The sequence below is a fragment of the Takifugu rubripes genome, chromosome 5 (assembly GCF_901000725.2).
Source record: "Takifugu rubripes chromosome 5, fTakRub1.2, whole genome shotgun sequence".
Lineage (NCBI taxonomy): Eukaryota > Metazoa > Chordata > Actinopteri > Tetraodontiformes > Tetraodontidae > Takifugu > Takifugu rubripes.
The window spans coordinates 3,010,679-3,032,404 of record NC_042289.1 but is presented as its reverse complement, the minus strand read 5'-3'; the positions used below and the strand labels follow the sequence as shown (position 1 = coordinate 3,032,404).

The 21,726-nt window shown below is 42.0% G+C and overlaps 4 protein-coding genes and 1 long non-coding RNA gene across 6 annotated transcripts; all 5 read right to left on the bottom strand.

Annotated features, from left to right (window-relative positions):
• Window positions 1–2,251: 2,251 nt before the first annotated feature.
• On the bottom strand, window positions 2,252–5,255 carry LOC115249938 (homeodomain-interacting protein kinase 2-like). Its single transcript, XM_029836627.1, has 9 exons — window positions 5,151–5,255; window positions 4,263–4,482; window positions 3,992–4,183; window positions 3,723–3,904; window positions 3,518–3,641; window positions 3,288–3,407; window positions 3,116–3,172; window positions 2,862–2,998; window positions 2,252–2,750 (listed from the first exon to the last, which is right to left on the bottom strand). The coding sequence occupies exons 1-9, from the start codon at window positions 5,159–5,161 to the stop codon at window positions 2,384–2,386; spliced, it is 1,410 nt and encodes a 469-aa protein (XP_029692487.1). The 5' UTR covers window positions 5,162–5,255; the 3' UTR covers window positions 2,252–2,383.
• A 1,241-nt stretch (window positions 5,256–6,496) lies between these two features.
• LOC115249937 (probable serine/threonine-protein kinase dyrk1) lies at window positions 6,497–7,598 on the bottom strand. The gene is made up of 4 exons (XM_029836626.1): window positions 7,533–7,598; window positions 7,361–7,417; window positions 7,107–7,243; window positions 6,497–6,995 (listed from the first exon to the last, which is right to left on the bottom strand). The coding sequence occupies exons 1-4, from the start codon at window positions 7,596–7,598 to the stop codon at window positions 6,629–6,631; spliced, it is 627 nt and encodes a 208-aa protein (XP_029692486.1). The 3' UTR covers window positions 6,497–6,628.
• Window positions 7,599–8,968: 1,370 nt separating this feature from the next.
• Window positions 8,969–10,926, bottom strand: LOC115250038 (homeodomain-interacting protein kinase 1-like; the record flags this gene model as incomplete). Its single annotated transcript, XM_029836981.1, has 6 exons — window positions 10,590–10,926; window positions 9,890–10,109; window positions 9,619–9,810; window positions 9,350–9,531; window positions 9,145–9,268; window positions 8,969–9,034 (listed from the first exon to the last, which is right to left on the bottom strand). Coding segments are annotated over exons 1-6 (795 nt in total), but the record flags the coding sequence as incomplete, so codon positions are not given.
• A 427-nt stretch (window positions 10,927–11,353) lies between these two features.
• LOC115250039 (uncharacterized) lies at window positions 11,354–13,109 on the bottom strand. Its single transcript, XR_003888616.1, has 2 exons — window positions 12,731–13,109; window positions 11,354–11,582 (listed from the first exon to the last, which is right to left on the bottom strand). It is a non-coding gene; the product is annotated as an uncharacterized lncRNA (long non-coding RNA).
• A 2,261-nt stretch (window positions 13,110–15,370) lies between these two features.
• rad23aa (RAD23 homolog A, nucleotide excision repair protein a) lies at window positions 15,371–21,026 on the bottom strand. 2 transcript variants are annotated; one of them, XM_029836590.1, is made up of 10 exons: window positions 20,758–21,026; window positions 19,814–19,975; window positions 19,491–19,714; window positions 19,071–19,114; window positions 18,715–18,753; window positions 17,534–17,661; window positions 17,230–17,320; window positions 16,727–16,857; window positions 16,454–16,597; window positions 15,371–16,359 (listed from the first exon to the last, which is right to left on the bottom strand). In XM_029836590.1, exons 1-10 carry the CDS (start codon window positions 20,821–20,823, stop codon window positions 16,246–16,248), a joined length of 1,143 nt encoding a protein of 380 aa, XP_029692450.1. In that variant the 5' UTR covers window positions 20,824–21,026; the 3' UTR covers window positions 15,371–16,245. The 2 variants fall into 2 exon arrangements, with proteins under 2 accessions (XP_029692450.1, XP_003964320.1); XM_003964271.3 differs by lacking the exon at window positions 18,715–18,753 and having other exon boundaries at window positions 16,218–16,359; window positions 20,758–21,024.
• Between the last annotated feature and the right edge of the window lie 700 nt (window positions 21,027–21,726).

Here is a 21,726-nt window from a genome sequence, read left to right as displayed (position 1 = left end):
AAGTTATTATTACTTACTTCATCCTCTACACAATCATAGTAATCTTCTTCTTTCTTTATGACTTTGACTGCCACAGTCTTGTTGTCTTTGAGTCTTATACATTTGACTACTTTGCCAAATGTACCCTCTCCCAGAATGGACTGCACCAGATAATTGGTTTGTCTGGAAAAGAGTATGCTTCCAATTTCCACTATGTTGTGCTCGTATGCGGATGGATATGGACACCAATGTTGGTAGCTGATATGTGAGAAGAGAGAAGAAAAAAGATTAAGAGAAGTCTCCTTTAAATCAAAATGGAGTACAGAAACTCTAGGGAAACACTGATCTCATGACAAGTTGGAGCCATTATTAATTATCAAGCAATTTATTAAGGTCGTCTTCAGTATCATTGATCACCTTAAGCTTCCCCTCACTGCACAGTGCCCCACTTACCAAAGGACTAAGCCACCCTCACAACTGTATCCAAAGATATACAATGCCTGATATTTCTCTCCTTACACCATTAAAATAAACCATCATTTCTCGTTATGTTGCAGAAACTTTATGAGCCGCTTCACTCATAAAGCTACAGTAGAACAATAATAAAATGGATATACAGGACTTCTGTTTGATTTGGGGACATGGGTTACGATTACATTTTTGTACATCTTGTCTGCCAATTTTGTCTACCTATATCTGCTGTCACCCTATTCTCAAAATAAAATTATTTCATGTTCATTTTTTTTGCGCACGGGTAAGGGTATATAATAAAAACATAACTTGTCCAATGCTCTAAAAATTCATTCCAGAGGAAGTCAATCAGGTCCACCATTTTGTCAAAAACCTGCAATCTCTACAAGGCCAGAGATTTTATTTTTAGCTAATGTAAATTTCCTTGCCAAATAATTGAATCAATCAAAACTTACCCGTGTGCCATCTTTTGTGTAGTGCTGAGTAGTGTTTGTTATGACTCTACAAACGAGAATATTTCCAAGCAGAATGAAACAGCCAAAGTTATTCCTATCTTAAAACCTCCTTACAAACGTAATGTCAAATTGTAGACCGGTTTCGCTACTACCCCAGTCCTCAAAAATACTGCATAAAAATGACCTATGTTAGACTCTATCCTTTAATACCAAAGCTCAAAGTATATGAAGTGGTTTTTGTTTTTAAATATATTTGTCTATCATGTTCAAAGATCAAAGACATGATATCCCTTTACCCACAACCCCTCTATCACCCTTTGTCATTTTCTAAAGTACTGGTAAGTTTAACAATTGAAAACTGTAGTTTGTGTGATAGTAGACTCTCCTCTCCCCCATAGACTTCAATGGAAAATGACAAAATGGAGGGAAAAGCCAAATCTCAAAGCCCACTCATCTTAAACCGAGGCTGTATTGTAAATAACTGCTCTTATTTTAATTTATTGGTTAGTTTTTGTTTTAAAGGTTTTATGGGCAAAACTTAAGGGTAAAAATGGCATTAAATGTAATGTTTAAAGGACCGTTCATCAAGGTGTTACATTAACGTCAGTTAATGCCACTGTTGCTTGTTTGGGGTTTGGCCCTGGGATTCTGTAAAGCACCTAGAAACAATTTTGATTGTAACAGAAGCTATATAAATAAAGATTGATTGATTGCAAATTTCTTCCATGTCCATGTGAGGGTGACGTTAATTGTGATAGGGACTTGTCTCACAGGGATGGAAAATGTACAGATTTTGTTTTATAGTAGTAGATGAATAAAGAAACACTGAGAGAAGGTGACTAATTATTTTCTCTATAATTACTATGGTGATTTACACTGAAAACACTGGTGAGAGCAACACATACATCTGCTAAGGATGATTGTGATGATTGTGCAGGATTAATTAAAAATAGTTGGTAACAAGTAGTTTGGGGATATCCTGTGTATCTTTATCAAACATATCTTTGGCAGTTATTAGCTGTTTCCTGTCTGTTTTAGCAACTGTGTGCAAACTACTTATACATCAGCCATATATCACCATTGGCCAGAAAGTTGGCCTAAAACATTTTGGCCTATTAAATTATGTTAGTTTTGAAATGTTTTTATCTTCTGAGAATAAAATATTTGAAATAAACATATTAAATATTGTTACTCCAATTTTGTGTGCAACAATAGGCAGAGTAAATAGGACAAAGTGAAAATCAGTCAACTTTTCCTCAGGCACCACAAAACAAGGGAATAGGTTCCCAAATACTAATTATATTAATTTGAATGCACCAATTTGTTGTTTCATTTTCTGTAAACACTTTATGGTCTTGAAAAAACAGAACTAATGTTTAACATAATGAAATCAGCTTCCTTTATTATAATTCAGGGTGAATATGTGATTGAAAGACCAGATGGGACTGTACCCACAACATATGTGTTCAGGGAGTCAGTTACTTTTTCTTTCCTTTCCTGCCTGTGCATTTCCTTCTTCTTTTCAAAGCTTGTTGGCTGAACTTGGGCACAGCCATCGAGGTGGAGCAATGAGGCCCACCATCCTTCCCATCAGGCAGCTTCCTCTGAACAGTGGAATTCACAGCATTCATTTGTGTGTCCTTCCTTGGTGTCACCCTTGACTGAATTTTAGGCCGCTTGGAGTCGTGACAAGTTGGGTCATCATCTTTATAGTCATGCTTTCTTTTCTGCCCTGTTTTTAACTGGCTTGCTTGGTTGTGCTGGGTGTTTTCCCACTGCGACTGTAAAGACTGTCCATTTTTCTTGCTGGCAGTAACCTCTGGCTCTATACAGGTAGTCCCCACCCTTCAAGACAACAAATACTTGACTTAAAAATTATCTGAGATCCTGCAATTTTTTCAAATGGATAAATCAAGGGTTTTAGGACTGAAACGAATGATCTTTGTGTAGACTTACTCAGTGTTGGTCAGAAAACCATGTTGCAACAGTTGAGCTGGGGTAATGCGCGTAGCAGGATCAAGGTCAAGCATTTTCTTTAACATGTCAACAAACAGACTGAGGTCTGGATTTTCGCAGCCTTTAGTGTGGAAGGCCTGGAACAATAAAAAGTAATTTAAAGTAGCTAATTACCCTGTAAATATATTCTTTACGCTATACAGAAAGCGTTGTTACATTGATGTGAATAACAAATTAAAACTGGAAAAACTTACGCTTAAAATGTCATCCAGAGAATCCAGAAGCTTATGACCTGCTGTTCTGAGTTGTGTCTAAACAGATAACAGAAAATGAGTTAAGGATAACAAAATAAACATTCCTACCTATTCATTTGGGGAAAAAAATGAGAGTCCGTACGAAATATCTTGGACAAACTACCACACATACCTTTAGTTTCCATGATCGATTCCATGGGCACAAGCTTTTCTTAAAGTATTGATTCGTTTTTATGCCTGCATCTAGCATTCGATTCGGAGGTTGACCTAATAGTTCCACAATGCTCCTCATCTGTGGGTAAAGAAAACACCACGTCACAATATTCACCAAAAAAAGTTTACGTTACAGAAAAGTTCAAAGAAAAGAATGAAGTAAACTACAAATACTACAAATATACTTACCATGTCATACTCATTGTTCCCATCAAAGAGCCGATCCCCAAGGTGTAACTCTCCAACCACACAGCCCAGAGACCACATGTCGACAGCCTCTGTCAACGGAAGACCCAAAAGGACCTCTGGAGACCTATAAAAGGGTGTTGCTTTGCTTTTTACACTTGGTTATTTATAGATTTCCATGATTTTAAACATTTGCAAAAATAATTACCTGTAACAGAGGGCCTGTATAACTGAGCCCTGTGGTATACTGGATGCAACGTCTGCAAGACCAAAGTCGATAAGTTTGATTCTGAAGGGTTGCTTTTCATGGTCCTCTAGCATAATATTGTCCAGCTTTATATCACAGTGTGTTAGTCCCACACTCCTCAGAGATTGAAGTGCAACTGCAAGCTTAAAGCGAATAAAACACTTTCACAATACTTTTTCAACATTAGACCAAGGGGCTATTAATGAAAAAGGAAGTGCAGCGAGACATACCTGTTGGACAATTAATCGGATTCCCTCTAGAGGCAGAGGACGAAAATCGTTCTCCACCATGTAGTCAAAGAGACTTTTGTCCAGGTACTCAAAGACGAAGCAGAAATATCCTCTGTCAAAAAAGGCTGCGTGTATCTGGACAATGTTGCATATTTCTGGATCCAGATTTTTAAGCTTTAGCAGGGCTAGTATCTAAAGAGACAAATATCAAGATTCACCTTAATTAAACCATATACAAGTGCAAATAGGAACAAAAGTTATTATTACTTACTTCATCCTCTACACAATCATAGTAATCTTCTTCTTTCTTTATGACTTTGACTGCCACAGTCTTGTTGTCTTTGAGTCTTATACATTTGACTACTTTGCCAAATGTACCCTCTCCCAGAATGGACTGCACCAGATAATTGGTTTGTCTGGAAAAGAGTATGCTTCCAATTTCCACTATGTTGTGCTCGTATGCGGATGGATATGGACACCAATGTTGGTAGCTGATATGTGAGAAGAGAGAAGAAAAAAGATTAAGAGAAGTCTCCTTTAAATCAAAATGGAGTACAGAAACTCTAGGGAAACACTGATCTCATGACAAGTTGGAGCCATTATTAATTATCAAGCAATTTATTAAGGTCGTCTTCAGTATCATTGATCACCTTAAGCTTCCCCTCACTGCACAGTGCCCCACTTACCAAAGGACTAAGCCACCCTCACAACTGTATCCAAAGATATACAATGCCTGATATTTCTCTCCTTACACCATTAAAATAAACCATCATTTCTCGTTATGTTGCAGAAACTTTATGAGCCGCTTCACTCATAAAGCTACAGTAGAACAATAATAAAATGGATATACAGGACTTCTGTTTGATTTGGGGACATGGGTTACGATTACATTTTTGTACATCTTGTCTGCCAATTTTGTCTACCTATATCTGCTGTCACCCTATTCTCAAAATAAAATTATTTCATGTTCATTTTTTTTGCGCACGGGTAAGGGTATATAATAAAAACATAACTTGTCCAATGCTCTAAAAATTCATTCCAGAGGAAGTCAATCAGGTCCACCATTTTGTCAAAAACCTGCAATCTCTACAAGGCCAGAGATTTTATTTTTAGCTAATGTAAATTTCCTTGCCAAATAATTGAATCAATCAAAACTTACCCGTGTGCCATCTTTTGTGTAGTGCTGAGTAGTGTTTGTTATGACTCTACAAACGAGAATATTTCCAAGCAGAATGAAACAGCCAAAGTTATTCCTATCTTAAAACCTCCTTACAAACGTAATGTCAAATTGTAGACCGGTTTCGCTACTACCCCAGTCCTCAAAAATACTGCATAAAAATGACCTATGTTAGACTCTATCCTTTAATACCAAAGCTCAAAGTATATGAAGTGGTTTTTGTTTTTAAATATATTTGTCTATCATGTTCAAAGATCAAAGACATGATATCCCTTTACCCACAACCCCTCTATCACCCTTTGTCATTTTCTAAAGTACTGGTAAGTTTAACAATTGAAAACTGTAGTTTGTGTGATAGTAGACTCTCCTCTCCCCCATAGACTTCAATGGAAAATGACAAAATGGAGGGAAAAGCCAAATCTCAAAGCCCACTCATCTTAAACCGAGGCTGTATTGTAAATAACTGCTCTTATTTTAATTTATTGGTTAGTTTTTGTTTTAAAGGTTTTATGGGCAAAACTTAAGGGTAAAAATGGCATTAAATGTAATGTTTAAAGGACCGTTCATCAAGGTGTTACATTAACGTCAGTTAATGCCACTGTTGCTTGTTTGGGGTTTGGCCCTGGGATTCTGTAAAGCGCCTAGAAACAATTTTGATTGTAACAGAAGCTATATAAATAAAGATTGATTGATTGCAAATTTCTTCCATGTCCATGTGAGGGTGACGTTAATTGTGATAGGGACTTGTCTCACAGGGATGGAAAATGTACAGATTTTGTTTTATAGTAGTAGATGAATAAAGAAACACTGAGAGAAGGTGACTAATTATTTTCTCTATAATTACTATGGTGATTTACACTGAAAACACTGGTGAGAGCAACACATACATCTGCTAAGGATGATTGTGATGATTGTGCAGGATTAATTAAAAATAGTTGGTAACAAGTAGTTTGGGGATATCCTGTGTATCTTTATCAAACATATCTTTGGCAGTTATTAGCTGTTTCCTGTCTGTTTTAGCAACTGTGTGCAAACTACTTATACATCAGCCATATATCACCATTGGCCAGAAAGTTGGCCTAAAACATTTTGGCCTATTAAATTATGTTAGTTTTGAAATGTTTTTATCTTCTGAGAATAAAATATTTGAAATAAACATATTAAATATTGTTACTCCAATTTTGTGTGCAACAATAGGCAGAGTAAATAGGACAAAGTGAAAATCAGTCAACTTTTCCTCAGGCACCACAAAACAAGGGAATAGGTTCCCAAATACTAATTATATTAATTTGAATGCACCAATTTGTTGTTTCATTTTCTGTAAACACTTTATGGTCTTGAAAAAACAGAACTAATGTTTAACATAATGAAATCAGCTTCCTTTATTATAATTCAGGGTGAATATGTGATTGAAAGACCAGATGGGACTGTACCCACAACATATGTGTTCAGGGAGTCAGTTACTTTTTCTTTCCTTTCCTGCCTGTGCATTTCCTTCTTCTTTTCAAAGCTTGTTGGCTGAACTTGGGCACAGCCATCGAGGTGGAGCAATGAGGCCCACCATCCTTCCCATCAGGCAGCTTCCTCTGAACAGTGGAATTCACAGCATTCATTTGTGTGTCCTTCCTTGGTGTCACCCTTGACTGAATTTTAGGCCGCTTGGAGTCGTGACAAGTTGGGTCATCATCTTTATAGTCATGCTTTCTTTTCTGCCCTGTTTTTAACTGGCTTGCTTGGTTGTGCTGGGTGTTTTCCCACTGCGACTGTAAAGACTGTCCATTTTTCTTGCTGGCAGTAACCTCTGGCTCTATACAGGTAGTCCCCACCCTTCAAGACAACAAATACTTGACTTAAAAATTATCTGAGATCCTGCAATTTTTTCAAATGGATAAATCAAGGGTTTTAGGACTGAAACGAATGATCTTTGTGTAGACTTACTCAGTGTTGGTCAGAAAACCATGTTGCAACAGTTGAGCTGGGGTAATGCGCGTAGCAGGATCAAGGTCAAGCATTTTCTTTAACATGTCAACAAACAGACTGAGGTCTGGATTTTCGCAGCCTTTAGTGTGGAAGGCCTGGAACAATAAAAAGTAATTTAAAGTAGCTAATTACCCTGTAAATATATTCTTTACGCTATACAGAAAGCGTTGTTACATTGATGTGAATAACAAATTAAAACTGGAAAAACTTACGCTTAAAATGTCATCCAGAGAATCCAGAAGCTTATGACCTGCTGTTCTGAGTTGTGTCTAAACAGATAACAGAAAATGAGTTAAGGATAACAAAATAAACATTCCTACCTATTCATTTGGGGAAAAAAATGAGAGTCCGTACGAAATATCTTGGACAAACTACCACACATACCTTTAGTTTCCATGATCGATTCCATGGGCACAAGCTTTTCTTAAAGTACCGTATTTTCACAACCATAAGGCGCGCCGTATTATAGGGCGCACCTTCAATTAACAGCCTATTTTAGAAATATTTTCATACACGGGGCGCACCGTGTTATAAGGCGCATAGCATAGAAACTGCGTAGTGCCTGTGGTTTCATGACGCGTTCACTAGATCGAGCTGCGCTAAAAGGAATGTCAATAAAACAGCCAGATAAGTCAGTCAAACTTTATTAATAGAATACAAACCGTCGTTCTCACAACTCTATTCACTCCCAAAACGAATAAACAGCTGTTTTATTTTTTTCCCCCGAGTGACGTAGTGTTTTTGCGTAACACAGTTCGTTTAATAACAGCGAGTTATAACAGGCAGTGCAACATTTTTATCACAAGTGGAGTTTAATAAATCTTCGATTTAGTGCAACATTTTTATCACGTAGTACCGTTGCGGTAAATCAAACGTTAGTGCAAACACAATATACGGTAACTCGAACTCTCGAAGTAGTGCAAAGCGATAGCAATATAACAATAGCAATATAACAACGTTGTTCAAACGGTAATGTCCATATTCACAGTATGACCAGCCTTGTTAAGTTGTGAACACACAAAAGAAACACGTAAAGATCACTTTATCAGTTCATTCCTCATCCAGGAATCCCTCGAATTCTTCTTCTTCGGTGTCCGAATTGAACAGTTGTGCTAATACGGCGTCCAACATGGCCGGCTCCGTCTCGTCAAAGTCGTCATCAGGGTCGGTGTCGCTGGTGTTGTCTGGCATTTCAGTGACAATCCCTGCCTTCCCGAAAGCTCGGACCACGGTCGATGCCCAGGCATTTACGATCCACTGGCAGATAGTGACGTATGACGCTCGGCGCCGTCTCCCCGTCTTGGTGAACGTGTGTTCGCCGTTCGTCATCCACCGCTCCCACGCAGTTCGCGGTCTAGTTTTGAATGCCCCGTTGACACCAATATCTAGCGGCTGGAGTTCCTTTGTTAATCCACTTAATGCTTTGTTTCCTCGGAAGCTCCGTTGAGTCTTCTTTACCTGGCGCAGGTCGTCTTGTTGCTTCCTCCACTTCCGCACCATTGATTCGTTCACGTTAAATCCTCTTGCCGCTGCTCTATTTCCGTGTTCAACTGCGTGACTGATAGCCTTCAGTTTGAACTCTGCGTCAAAAGCGCGTCTCTTGCGAGGAGCCATTTTGGGGTCTTTACAGACAGAAATGGTTTGGGACTGAATTTACTGCTGTTACCTCGGCCACGTCTACTGACTACGGTAGCCGCGATTAACCAATATTACCGTAATCCATACAAAAGGCGCTCCGGGTTAAAAGGCGCACCGTAGATTTTTTAGAAAATTCTAGGCTTTTAGGTGCGCCTTATAGTCGTGAAAATACGGTATTGATTCGTTTTTATGCCTGCATCTAGCATTCGATTCGGAGGTTGACCTAATAGTTCCACAATGCTCCTCATCTGTGGGTAAAGAAAACACCACGTCACAATATTCACCAAAAAAAGTTTACGTTACAGAAAAGTTCAAAGAAAAGAATGAAGTAAACTACAAATACTACAAATATACTTACCATGTCATACTCATTGTTCCCATCAAAGAGCCGATCCCCAAGGTGTAACTCTCCAACCACACAGCCCAGAGACCACATGTCGACAGCCTCTGTCAACGGAAGACCCAAAAGGACCTCTGGAGACCTATAAAAGGGTGTTGCTTTGCTTTTTACACTTGGTTATTTATAGATTTCCATGATTTTAAACATTTGCAAAAATAATTACCTGTAACAGAGGGCCTGTATAACTGAGCCCTGTGGTATACTGGATGCAACGTCTGCAAGACCAAAGTCGATAAGTTTGATTCTGAAGGGTTGCTTTTCATGGTCCTCTAGCATAATATTGTCCAGCTTTATATCACAGTGTGTTAGTCCCACACTCCTCAGAGATTGAAGTGCAACTGCAAGCTTAAAGCGAATAAAACACTTTCACAATACTTTTTCAACATTAGACCAAGGGGCTATTAATGAAAAAGGAAGTGCAGCGAGACATACCTGTTGGACAATTAATCGGATTCCCTCTAGAGGCAGAGGACGAAAATCGTTCTCCACCATGTAGTCAAAGAGACTTTTGTCCAGGTACTCAAAGACGAAGCAGAAATATCCTCTGTCAAAAAAGGCTGCGTGAATCTGGACAATGTTGCATATTTCTGGATCCAGATTTTTAAGCTTTAGCAGGGCTAGTATCTAAAGAGACAAATATCAAGATTCACCTTAATTAAACCATATACAAGTGCAAATAGGAACAAAAGTTATTATTACTTACTTCATCCTCTACACAATCATAGTAATCTTCTTCTTTCTTTATGACTTTGACTGCCACAGTCTTGTTGTCTTTGAGTCTTATACATTTGACTACTTTGCCAAATGTACCCTCTCCCAGAATGGACTGCACCAGATAATTGGTTTGTCTGGAAAAGAGTATGCTTCCAATTTCCACTATGTTGTGCTCGTATGCGGATGGATATGGACACCAATGTTGGTAGCTGATATGTGAGAAGAGAGAAGAAAAAAGATTAAGAGAAGTCTCCTTTAAATCAAAATGGAGTACAGAAACTCTAGGGAAACACTGATCTCATGACAAGTTGGAGCCATTATTAATTATCAAGCAATTTATTAAGGTCGTCTTCAGTATCATTGATCACCTTAAGCTTCCCCTCACTGCACAGTGCCCCACTTACCAAAGGACTAAGCCACCCTCACAACTGTATCCAAAGATATACAATGCCTGATATTTCTCTCCTTACACCATTAAAATAAACCATCATTTCTCGTTATGTTGGTACGGGTAAGGGTATATAATAAAAACATAACTTGTCCAATGCTCAGACTCTAAAAAATCATTCCAGAGGAAGTCAATCAGGTCCACCATTTTGTCAAAAACCTGCAATCTCTACAAGGCCAGAGATTTTATTTTTAGCTAATGTAAATTTCCTTGCCAAATAATTGAATCAATCAAAACTTACCTGTGTGCCATCTTTTCTGTAGTGCTGAGTAGTGTTTGTTATGACTCTACAAACGAGAATATTTCCAAGCAGAATGAAACGGCCAAAGTTATTCCTATCTTAAAACCTCCTTACAAACGTAATGTCAAATTGTAGACCGGTTTCGCTACTACCCCAGTCCTCAAAAATACTGCATAAAAATGACCTATGTTAGACTCTATCCTTTAATACCAAAGCTCAAAGTATATGAAGTGGTTTTTGTTTTTAAATATATTTGTCTATCATGTTCAAAGATCAAAGACATGATATCCCTTTACCCACAACCCCTCTATCACCCTTTGTCATTTTCTAAAGTACTGTATTATGCTACGGGTCAATTTGACCCGTTTTGGTTTTTGTGTTGACCAAAGTACTGGTTATCTTTGGTTTTTCTTCATGAAATTTTGTGACTTTTCCTCATCTAGGGTCATGAATTGGTGTGTAAAATTTGGACACTGTGGTGTTTAGTGGAATGTCTGTGCAGAGTTTGAATATGAATATTATGTTGCGGGTCATTTTGACCCGGACACTTTTATGTGAGTAAGTAGCAGTAAATATCCAAAATAAACATGCCTTTTGATGTCCTTCTGATCTACATCAAAGAGTATTGTGCTGTGATGTACATTTAATTGTATTTTGACTGCCAGAGACCCAGGTGCATCGAGGAGGGACTTTCTCTCCCTTTTTCTTGTCACTTTTCTTATGCCATCTCTTTGACCAACACACCAAAAATGAGCTCCAGAACGTTTACAGCTGAAGAAGCTTTATCACAGATTTTGAACTCAGACACTGATGCAGAGGAAGAGGTTTCAGAGACAGAGGATATTTCAGAGACCGAGGACAATGTAACTGATGATCCAGATTTTCAATTTTCTGATGATGAGGAGGATTCAGAGGACGAGCCTGCCGTTGTCTCTCCATTGGATGAAAGCCAAGGAATGCAGCAATCATCATCCACAGAGGAGACATGGGCATCTAAAGATGGTAAAATAAAATGGTCAACATCACCACACCAAAGCCGAGGTAGACTGTCATCTTCCAATGTCATCAAAATGACTCCCGGTCCTACAAGATTTGCTGTCACACGAGTTGATGATATCATATCAACATTTAAGCTCTTCATATCCCCACCAATTGAGAAGATCATACTGGAAATGACCAACTTGGAGGGGAGGCGTGTATTTCAGGAGAAATGGAAGCCACTGGATCAGACTGACTTGCATGCTTACATCGGAATTCTGGTATTAGCTGGAATGTACAGGTCAAAGGGAGAAGCAACTTCAAGTCTATGGGATGAAGAGTATGGAAGGCCAATCTTTCGAGCAACAATGTCTCTGGGGACATTTCACATGATATCTCGTGTGATCCGATTTGACAACCGTGAAACCAGAGCTGGTCGTTGTGAAAGAGACAAACTAGCTGCAATTAGAGATGTATGGGATAAATGGGTTGAAATTCTACCTTTGTTGTACAATCCTGGTCCAATGTTACTGTAGATGAGCGCCTTGTTCCATTTAGGGGGCGCTGTCCTTTCAGACAGTACATGCCCAGTAAGCCTGCCAAGTATGGCATCAAAATGTGGGCGGCCTGTGATGCAAAATCCAGCTATGCATGGAATATGCAAGTGTATACTGGAAAGCTACCTGGAGGAGCATCTGAGAAGAATCAGGGGATGCGTGTGGTGCTGGAGATGAGTGAAGGGTTGCAAGGTCATAACATCGCATGTGACAACTTCTTTACATCCTACCGCCTTGGAGAAGAACTTCACAAGAAAAAGCTGACTATGTTGGGAACAGTCAGAAGAAATAAGCAAGAACTTCCCAGTGAAATTCTTAAGATGCAGGGCAGACCTCTGCATTCCTCAGTATTTGTTTTCACGGAGAAAGCAACAGTTGTTTCATACTGCCCAAAGAGAAACAAGAATGTTCTTGTAATGAGCACAATGCACACAGATGCATCTGAGCACAAGAGAAGACATGAAGCCACAAATGATCCTCGATTACAACTCCACCAAAGGAGGAGTTGACAATTTGGACAAAGTCACAGCAACATACAGCTGCCAGCGCAAGACTGCCCGTTGGCCCTTGGTGATTTTCTACAACATTGTGGATGTGTCTGCTTACAATGCCTATGTTCTGTGGACTGAAATCAACCAGCAATGGAATGCCGGGAAATTGTACCGACGTCGGCTTTTCCTGGAAGAACTCGGCAAAGCACTCGTCACTCCCATGATCCAGAGGCGAGCCAGGCCAGCCCGATCCTCAGCAGCGGCAGCTGTCATTGAAAAGGTCAAGATGGGGTCATCCAGCCAATCTGCAGTGGATCCAGTGGACACAGGTGTAAAGAAACGGAAAAGATGCCAGGTCTGTCCCTCCCGAGATGACATCAAAACAAGTACCTCTTGTGTGAAATGCAAGAGTTATATCTGCAGAAAGCACACAGTTACATTCTGTCCATCATGTGGAGAGCATTGAAATGTTGAATTTGGAAAATGTGAAAAAAGGGGCAAGTTAAATGGAAAAAAAAAATTCATAGGGAAAAACTTGAACAAAATAGTTCCTAAATATAGTGTTGAAATTAAAATGTATTGTTATGTCTCTTTTCTGAATGTTCATATATTCTAAAATAAAGTTGTTGTTGGTTTAAACTGTTTTTTGTCTGTTTTGAATGGATTTACACAGTACGGGTCAAAATGACCCGCAACATAATTATTGTAATTTTTTTTCAACATAATACAAGGGTTAACAATCGAAAACTGTAGTTTGTGTGATAGTAGACTCTCCTCTCCCCGATAGACTTCAATGGAAAATGACAAAATGGAGGCAAAAGCCAAATCTCAAAGCCCACTCATCTTAAACCGAGGCTGTATTGTAAATAACTGCTCTTATTTTAATTTATTGGTTAGTTTTTGTTTTGTTTTTGTTTATGGGCAAAACCTAAGGGTAAATATGGGTTAAATGTAATGTTTAAAGGACCGTACATCAAGGTGTTACATTAACGTCAGCCGCTCAGTGGCAGGAGAGAGAAAGCAGCAACATTGTTAAGTGGAGAAGAGAGGAACACAGGCCCTTCGCTGGATTGTGATTACGCAAAAACAATGTCGGACTCCGTAGCATTCTCTGGTCCCCTCCCCAGTCTGGCCAGCGATGAAATGTTTAGTCACATGTCGTTGCTTCGTCGCTGGCTGTCACGGTGGTGTCCAGAAAACGAGGTGTCCTTTGTAAACAATTGGAACAGTTTTTGGGGAAAACCTGGTCTAATTAGGAGAGATGGTGTCCATCCCTCCCGGGATGGTGCCTCTCTCATTTCTAGTAACTTGGTCAATTTTATTAGACCCAAAGGGACCTGACAAACCAGGGTCCAGACCAGGATGCAGAGTTGTAGCCTTACACACCTCTCTGCTGTTTCCATATTTTCCATCCACCAATAATAACATATTTTATTATTTATTTTTTAGATCCCATTCCAACACACCCTTAGAGCTCATCACAGCACAAAAGTGGCACTTATTAAAGTTACTAATGATCTTATAGCTTCAGATCATGGACTGGTTTCTATGCTGGTTCTGCTGGACCTCAGGGACCTGCTGTGGAACCAGCTCCCTGTCCAGGTATGGGAGGCTGACTCCATCTCTATTTTTACGATTTGAACCTTCCTCTTTGAAAAAGCTTATTGTCCGTAATTTTGTAGTTCCAGTTATTATCCTAGAAATAATTATCATTCTTAGAGGGTCGTCTAATTATTAGGTTAACATCTTAGTTATGCTGCTATAGGCCGAGGCTGCCAGGGTCCAGAAACATGATCATCTGACAGGCCTCTGTCACCCCTATGGGTCCTCTCCTAGATCATTGATGATGTTGTTGCTTCTATAATTTCTCTGCCTGTAGTCATCAAAAGGTCTAGCAGCCTTTATAGCTGTACGCTGGCCTGCCAACCTCCGACCCTGCTGACCCACTCTTATACCAGCAGCTTGTACAATTAATGTATTTCCCTGATCTATGCCTATTCTCTCCTCTAGCCGTCCTCCCCCTTCTCCTCTCTCTCTACCCAGCCGGCCATCAGAAGGAGGGTCCCCCTACATGAGCCTGGTCCTGCTCAAGGTTTCTTCCTGTTAAAGGGGTTTTTTTTCTTGCCACTGTTGCTTGTTTGGGGTTTGGCCCTGGGATTGTGTAAAGCGCCTAGAAACAATTTTGATTCTAACAGATGCTATATAAATAAAGGTTTATTGAGAAGTGTCCAAAAATGTAGTTAATTTAATCAGTATTTGTGACTCATTGATTTCACTGGTTACACTTACAAAACATTTCATTATGTTTAAAAATAAGCAGCTCGAAAGCAGCTACAAACTGATTTGCTTCTCTGAAGCCGGTAATCAACCCCTGAACTAAGCAATTGAAACTGGGTGACTGTATATCTGAGGTACGGTACTCACCGTGCAACTGGGCCTGATGGCAACCTGCACAAGAACCTTTAAAAAACGTTCTGTGATTGGGTGGTGAAACAAGTCAGTTCAGACTTCACTCTGCACGTTGGCTGTTGGCCTTTTTGCTCTTCTAAATCTTGTTTTTTTTTTGCCCCCTTGGGTATGATTTTGTGTCGTAGTTAAGCTACACCATCACGGTGAAACGACGCGACCATGACACCACCAATCGCCTTGTGTCTGATCGGGGTTTGTGATTGTGGCCTCTGGCGAAATGAGATGAACCCTGATTCCGGCTAAAGTTCCGACATGACAGCAGACCTTTAATGAGGGAAGACTTGTAGCAAGGTCAGAAACAAATTTATTTCTCACGATGCCGAGAGCCGCCACTTCCAGCCCTCTGCTCGGTTTCTAAGGAAGCTAGGTGGCACTTCAGCAGACAGATTTAAAAAAAATTAAAATAAAAAGCCTAAAGGTCAAAGTAGGAGGACAAACGTGCATTCATGATTTGAGTGTGAGGCCTGGTACGGATGATGGGTGGTGTAAACAGTCATGAAAGAAAGCAGACTAATCAGATAATTCATTTCACTTTAGTTCTCTTTGTTTTCCTCCATACACAGACAACAGGGCAGCCGGTTCCAGTCTGTTGCGTTTCATTCTGGGATGTACGTACATGAAGCTTAAAGAGGTACATACAAGCAGTTAACACACACTGATAATGTTGAAGTGCAGTGAGGAGGATGTGCTTCCATATGATCCCGCTACAGCTCTCAAACTCAAAGAGAATGCAAATTGATTATGTTCTCTGCTATTATCTGCTGTGCATCCATCTGCACAGGCACACTGACACACGCACTCGCTCTCATTTGCCAGTCCCCCCCACCCACCCCCACCCCCCATTTAAAGTTCACAAAGCCCCACTAAAAACCGCTCCCTCCCAATCACTCCGCCAGAACCAACGTCAATTTTAGCATCCCTCCACACGCCGCCTCTGATTTCTCACACACACCCTCCGCTTTGTGTAACCCCCCCCCCACGGGCCCTCCGCTCTCCTCCCCCTCCCGTTGACTGGAGCCTGGGATGGTGGCTGTACAGTAAATTTGAGGGGAAAGGGAGGGGAGGGGGGGTAGGTGCAGTCTTTATGCCGAGCTGAAGAGGAGGGGAGGTGCGGAGAAACGGGGGGAGGAGGAGGAAGAGGAGGGCAGCGCTCGCCGCTCTTCAGTCGTCTTCGAGCCCCTGATTGAGGAGGAAGTTGGCCGCCAGGTTCTCGTTCTTCTCGCAGGCGAAGTAGGCCTGGATCACCAGCGCCTCGGGGAAACCTAAAGCTTTTAACTGTCAGACAGAGAAGAAAAGGTGTCAGGAGGGGGGGAGGGGTCTTCCGGAGTCCGACAGCACCGGCGTGATTTACTGCACACTCCTCACACACCCTTTCGATGGCTTCCTTCTCCTGAGGTGTAACCTGGATGTAGTTGACAGACGAGCCCTCGTCGCCGGCTGCCCCCATCTCGCCGCCCTCTCCGACGGGCTCGTTCAACATCTGGATGAACCGCTCCTGATGCTGATTGATTTGCTGAGGGAGAAACACAACGGCTCTGTGATACCAGCCTTTCCAACCAACCCCACCGAAAAACCACCAGTTCCGTGGATTGAAATCATCGGCAGCATCTTGAGCCAAACCCCCCCCCCATCCCCGGGGTACCTGCAGGAGCTGTGGGTTCTCCTGGCCCAGCTGCTGCAGCAGAGCTGACAGCAGGTTGGGGTTCTGCTGGATGGCCTGCCTCATGTGGAGAAACTGGGGCTGATTCCTCAGGAATGCGAGGGGGTTCTCTCCTGGACACACAAATGTCTCATTATAGATGAGGAAGCGGGACATTCATTTCTACTGTGTCCCCCCACAACAAGCTGATAAAAACTCCCTTTTAACAGGAAGAAACCTTGAGCGGGACCGTTAGCTCAGCTAACCTGAGCTGGCAGGAACAGCTGGAAGGGTTTTCAGTGAGTATATATATATATATATATTTATCTATATAATAATATCAATATAAACCCATGTAGAACCTCCCAATAAGCGTCATTTGTGAACCACGTCCCTTCTGTTTCCATGCTGAGTATTTGATACATTACGATACTTTCGATTTAACCTTCCCACATTATTTTCTCTCTGTATGCAAAGACGGAGGCACATTTCTCTTCTCTCCTGACCTTCTGGTGGAGATGCTGGAGATTCTGTGGGTAGAGGTGCTGGGGCCTGCACAGGGGGATTACTCTCCTGAACTGGACTGCTGGGAATACCCTGGAAAACACAACCGTGACCAGTGATCGCATCATTGCCCGCCTGGTTTAGACCCTATTGACATTATCAATCAAGCACCATCTGCTAACAGCTACTAAATGTTAGCGATAGCAGGAAACGAGCGGGTCGGTTATATTTCTATTAAGCGCGATGGCTTTTTATGCTGGCAGCAGGAAGTGGGAGGGAGAGCAATAGTAATGGGATGTGACTCACGGTGAGCAGGTACTCCACGGCTCTGTGGGGGTTGTTGAAACTGGCCCGTAGCGCGGCCACCACTCTCTCTCGCTCGTAGCCCATGGAGATGATCTCCGTCAGCATGGCCTCGTACTCGGCTCCTGTCACTGAAAACAAACCAGAGGCGGCGTGAACCCACCCGGGGATTGGGTGTCAGCGGCTGGGCAGGGAGCAACTGGGGCTCCTTTGCTTTCTCTCTCGCTCTATTTTTACGCCGTCATCCTCAGAGTCTTGTCGTAGCACGGCGCTGAGGTCAGCCCAACAATAGCTAAAACGCTCTGGACGGGTCTCACGGATATCTGCTGGCTGAAGATGTCTGCTCCTCCGAGTTAACAATAAAACTGAGACGCAGCTGCTGCTAAATAATGAGGCTTTAGAGGCAGCTGTAATTCCATGACTAAACAAACTGCCCCCCCCCCCCTCCTGCAACAGTCTGAACACCAAAAGTCAGAGACAGCTTACTTTGTCACCACCTAAATATAGGATTATTGTACAGTCCACAGTGGCGGCTGCTGGTGTTTCTCAAAGAGGGCTCAAAAAATACTCTCAACTATATTCAACTAGGATGCGCAGGAACAGTGTTTAAGGTGATTTAAGGGTTTAAGGGTTAATGATTGGCTTCCTTTACCATGTGTTATAACGGAAACGGCCTAAATCACCACGCAAACACGAAACAATAAGCTGCAGTTTGTCTTACAAGATCCAAAGGGAATAAACCCGCATCTGTGTGGGGTTCAAAATCACTGTCATTCAATGGAAGAGTGTTAATTCCACCCACGAGGAAACAAGGATAAAATAATGCCAAAAAGATTATAAAATAACTGCCGCCACACGTGACGGTGCTACACAAAGCACCGCAGGTGAGTCTGTGCCTCAGCCTCGGCTTTAGTAACAAAGAAATTATTTCTTTTTTAGGACTTTTAAAGAGACTGTGCCAAAAACACTCCACTGAAGTGAGCGTCGCAGCTTCCTAGTCGGCAGGTTCAGGGAAAAGAAACCCGTCATGCTTTTCCCTCCTCTTCTGTAGGTTTCAGGCCGTCGACTGATCCTTCAAGCATCAGCCCACGCCGTCCCGCTACTGCAACCCCCCCCCCCAGAGACACTGGGCGTCGGGGGGTGGGACTAGGCTGTGGCATTTATCCAATGACTGAAGTTTAAACCTGTTCCATGCATCCATGAAGTAAACAGTTGCTGGGGTCCTACGGGCAAAAGCACCGACACCACGGGAGCGTTAATCGAGCGATACGCAGACGATTCTGAAGGAACTCATCTTCATGAATGTGTTCTGTTGCATTTGTATTCAATTAAATATTAAAACAGCACACGTGTGACCATTTTTTGGGGAATATTTTAGAGGAAGCTGAGCTTTCCAAGACTCGCATTTCTGACTATAACGGGATGGACACCCTCTGTTCGAAACAAGAGGAGCCTGTGGGATGATCCCAGTGACATCAGTCACAAATACCAGTTTGTCCTCCTCCGAGGTGTGACGCTAAGCTTGGCAGTTGTTACCTACCGAGCGCGGAAGAAGCGTCCAGCCCCTGACTTCCATCGCTGGAGCTGCAAAATGTGACAGAGGAGAAAATCAGACAGTTCCTGACGTTCCTGCGACCTCAGTCGCTGAGGAAGAGAAGCAGATGTGACGCTGGCTGGAATCTAATAATACGCAGCTCATCTTTCAAACCACTTGGTCATGATTCAGAGAGCTCCTGACAGTCCCTTCATGTACAGTTGGAACTAATCAGAGACTTTACGTTAACATCTGACGCTGCTGTCAAATGCTACACATTCTAGTTTAGTGGCCAAATGAGACCCAGAAAAAGGGGCATCAGCCTTTTAGGTGCAACAGGCCACTAAAATCCTCGCTCTACAATGCAAGTCGGGCTTTACAGGGCTAATATATAACCTATATCTATCAACCCCGGTCGTGCTCTACCTGGCCGGCTGTTGTGGTTCAGTGATGGCAGCACTTGGCTCCTCTTTGGCCTCCTCAGAAGGAACGGGGGCGGCTGCCGGGGTCGCGGTGGGGGCCGAGGATGGGGTTGAGGCTGTGGCGGGGACTGTGGCAGCTGGAGCAGCTGTTGATGTCGAACCGGAATCCTGTAAAGGGGGCTTGGGGGGTTCCGAGGCTGGCGGCGTGGCAGCAGTTGAGGGTTTGGCCTTTCAAAAGAATAAATCACCGTTAATTGTTAAGACCCCGAAAACCCGCAGGGGTGTCAAATGCGGGCTGGATGTGTTTCATGTCCTGACAGCTCTCACCTTAGACACCATCACCACGACAAAATTCTTCTCATCGATTTTGTAGTCTTTAATTGGTGTGTCATCTTGGAGGATTTTCCCAGCATATATCAACTTCTGACAGGATACAGGAAAGTTGTCTTTTCCTCTTTCTGCTTCAATCTTCTCTTTCAAGGCCTTCACCTGATTATACAATGAAACAATGGTTTGTTACAATCTCAAAAGTTTGGGAGACAGCTACTAAAGTCAAGGCTGTAGACGGGAATAAAACATCTAATCCAATATCACCGAGTACATAACAAACTGTTTAATTTTGAAGGCTAAAATCCACCGGATGTCCTTAACTGTGCACAAAGTTGCCAATCTCGAAGCATGAAAGTGCTTACGAGACCATAAAAGTTAAGTTATTTGAATTTCTTCCATCCCGAGTGAAGCATATCACAAAGAGTAGCAGCCAATTCCGCCGAGGGTCAGTTCGAGGCGCATGTCTGGAAATATGAACATGCTAACAAACTTAGCCAGTTTCTCAGTAGGCTATTGACAAGGCTAATCGTAACTAGCAGTGTCATGGAAGCTTAGCAATCACACCACAATAGCCAACTTGTCTTAATTTCCGAAGTTAGCATTATTAGATAAAATATCACGCCAGCTTTGATTTAAATGTACAGACAGTAAAGTTAAACCGCCAAAGATGAATTACAACATCATAGAAACTAATTTTGTAGTCACGTCGCGCTGTTACCATGCTAGTTAAATGTTAGCTTTAGCGTTGCTCAGCATTTGTTGTCTAGATGTTAACACTGATAAGGCAAAATAGGGACAGGTAGACTTTTGTAAAACCAACAAGCTTGTTCCCACATTACAAATCCCAGCTATAAATTCTACGTGCACTTGCAAATTTTTAACATATGTCCCGCTCCTGCTAGCGTTTGCTAACCTTAGCATGCGCGCTAATATCAACTCACCGTTTGTTCTGGATCTATCTCAATCTGAATAGTCTGCTGCTGCAGCGTTTTAAGTGTGATCTGCATGGCGCCGGCGTCTCAGGTCGCGTCGGATGTGCTTCGAACTAAGAAACGGTTGCTGACGAATGCAGTTAGTCTGTTTAGGAAGTTGCCCGTTCTGGAAAGATAACTAGCCGAGAAATGTGTGTATCCATGAGCACTCAGCAAATCGCCATCTTTGGTGACAAGCTGCTGGTGCAACGAGAACCTCGGCTGGAGCGACGGAGATCTCGCTGCGCCACGCGAGACTTCGCAAGTCTCGCACTGATATCCTCGATTTAATCATTCTGGGAATAGATCTCATGATTTCCAAACGTGCAGTGAGCTGCAACCCATGCTGCTCCAGCTCAAGGTGGCTTGTTTGGCGACCAGGATCCAGGATTTTGTCTGTTCTAGAGTCAATAATGAAAGTCAACAGATGCCGTACAAATAAAGTTGAAGTTGTTCGACTTTATTATGAAGGGACTTAATTTCTCAGACAGTAGATGGCGTCTAAAGATCAGGACAGGGGGCTGCTTTATTAATGCGTTTATTAATTTGAAGAGCTTTTTACAGAACTAAAGGTTGGACAACTCAAACATTCAAGCAGAAGGATCTGAATCAGAAACGCGAGAAAATATACACAAGAGGCACGAAATACAGGAGCGGGATGGACAGAAACGCCGATTATACTGGGACTGGGTAAAAAACATGGAGACGTATGATGGACAGCAAAGAACATCAGAGCAGTCAGAAAGATCTGGCAGGAGTGCGAAGGGACAGGTGAGAAAGGGCAGGTAGGAGAGGACAGGTGGGGGGAGTCAGGACAAGCAGGAGAGAGACACCAGACACAGGTGGGGACAATAGACACTAGAGAATGGGACAAAAACAGGGAGGACACAACCACAGAAATCACAGGTCTCTACAAAACCTATTAATCTCTTTATTTAG

Coding starts and splice junctions, on each gene's coding strand:
- LOC115249938 (XM_029836627.1), bottom strand. Junction 3,173..3,287: donor ATCGATCATGGAAACTAAAG/GTATGTGTGGTA, acceptor TTATCTGTTTAG/ACACAACTCAGAACAGCAGG. Junction 2,751..2,861: donor GGTTTTCTGACCAACACTGA/GTAAGTCTACAC, acceptor GTTGTCTTGAAG/GGTGGGGACTACCTGTATAG.
- LOC115249937 (XM_029836626.1), bottom strand. CDS start 7,598: ATGGTTGTGAAAATACGGTACTTTAAGAAAAGCTTGTGCCCATGGAAT. Junction 7,418..7,532: donor ATCGATCATGGAAACTAAAG/GTATGTGTGGTA, acceptor TTATCTGTTTAG/ACACAACTCAGAACAGCAGG. Junction 6,996..7,106: donor GGTTTTCTGACCAACACTGA/GTAAGTCTACAC, acceptor GTTGTCTTGAAG/GGTGGGGACTACCTGTATAG.
- rad23aa (XM_029836590.1), bottom strand. CDS start 20,823: ATGCAGATCACACTTAAAACGCTGCAGCAGCAGACTATTCAGATTGAG. Junction 19,715..19,813: donor TCGTGGTGATGGTGTCTAAG/GTGAGAGCTGTC, acceptor TTCTTTTGAAAG/GCCAAACCCTCAACTGCTGC. Junction 19,115..19,490: donor GAACCACAACAGCCGGCCAG/GTAGAGCACGAC, acceptor CACATTTTGCAG/CTCCAGCGATGGAAGTCAGG.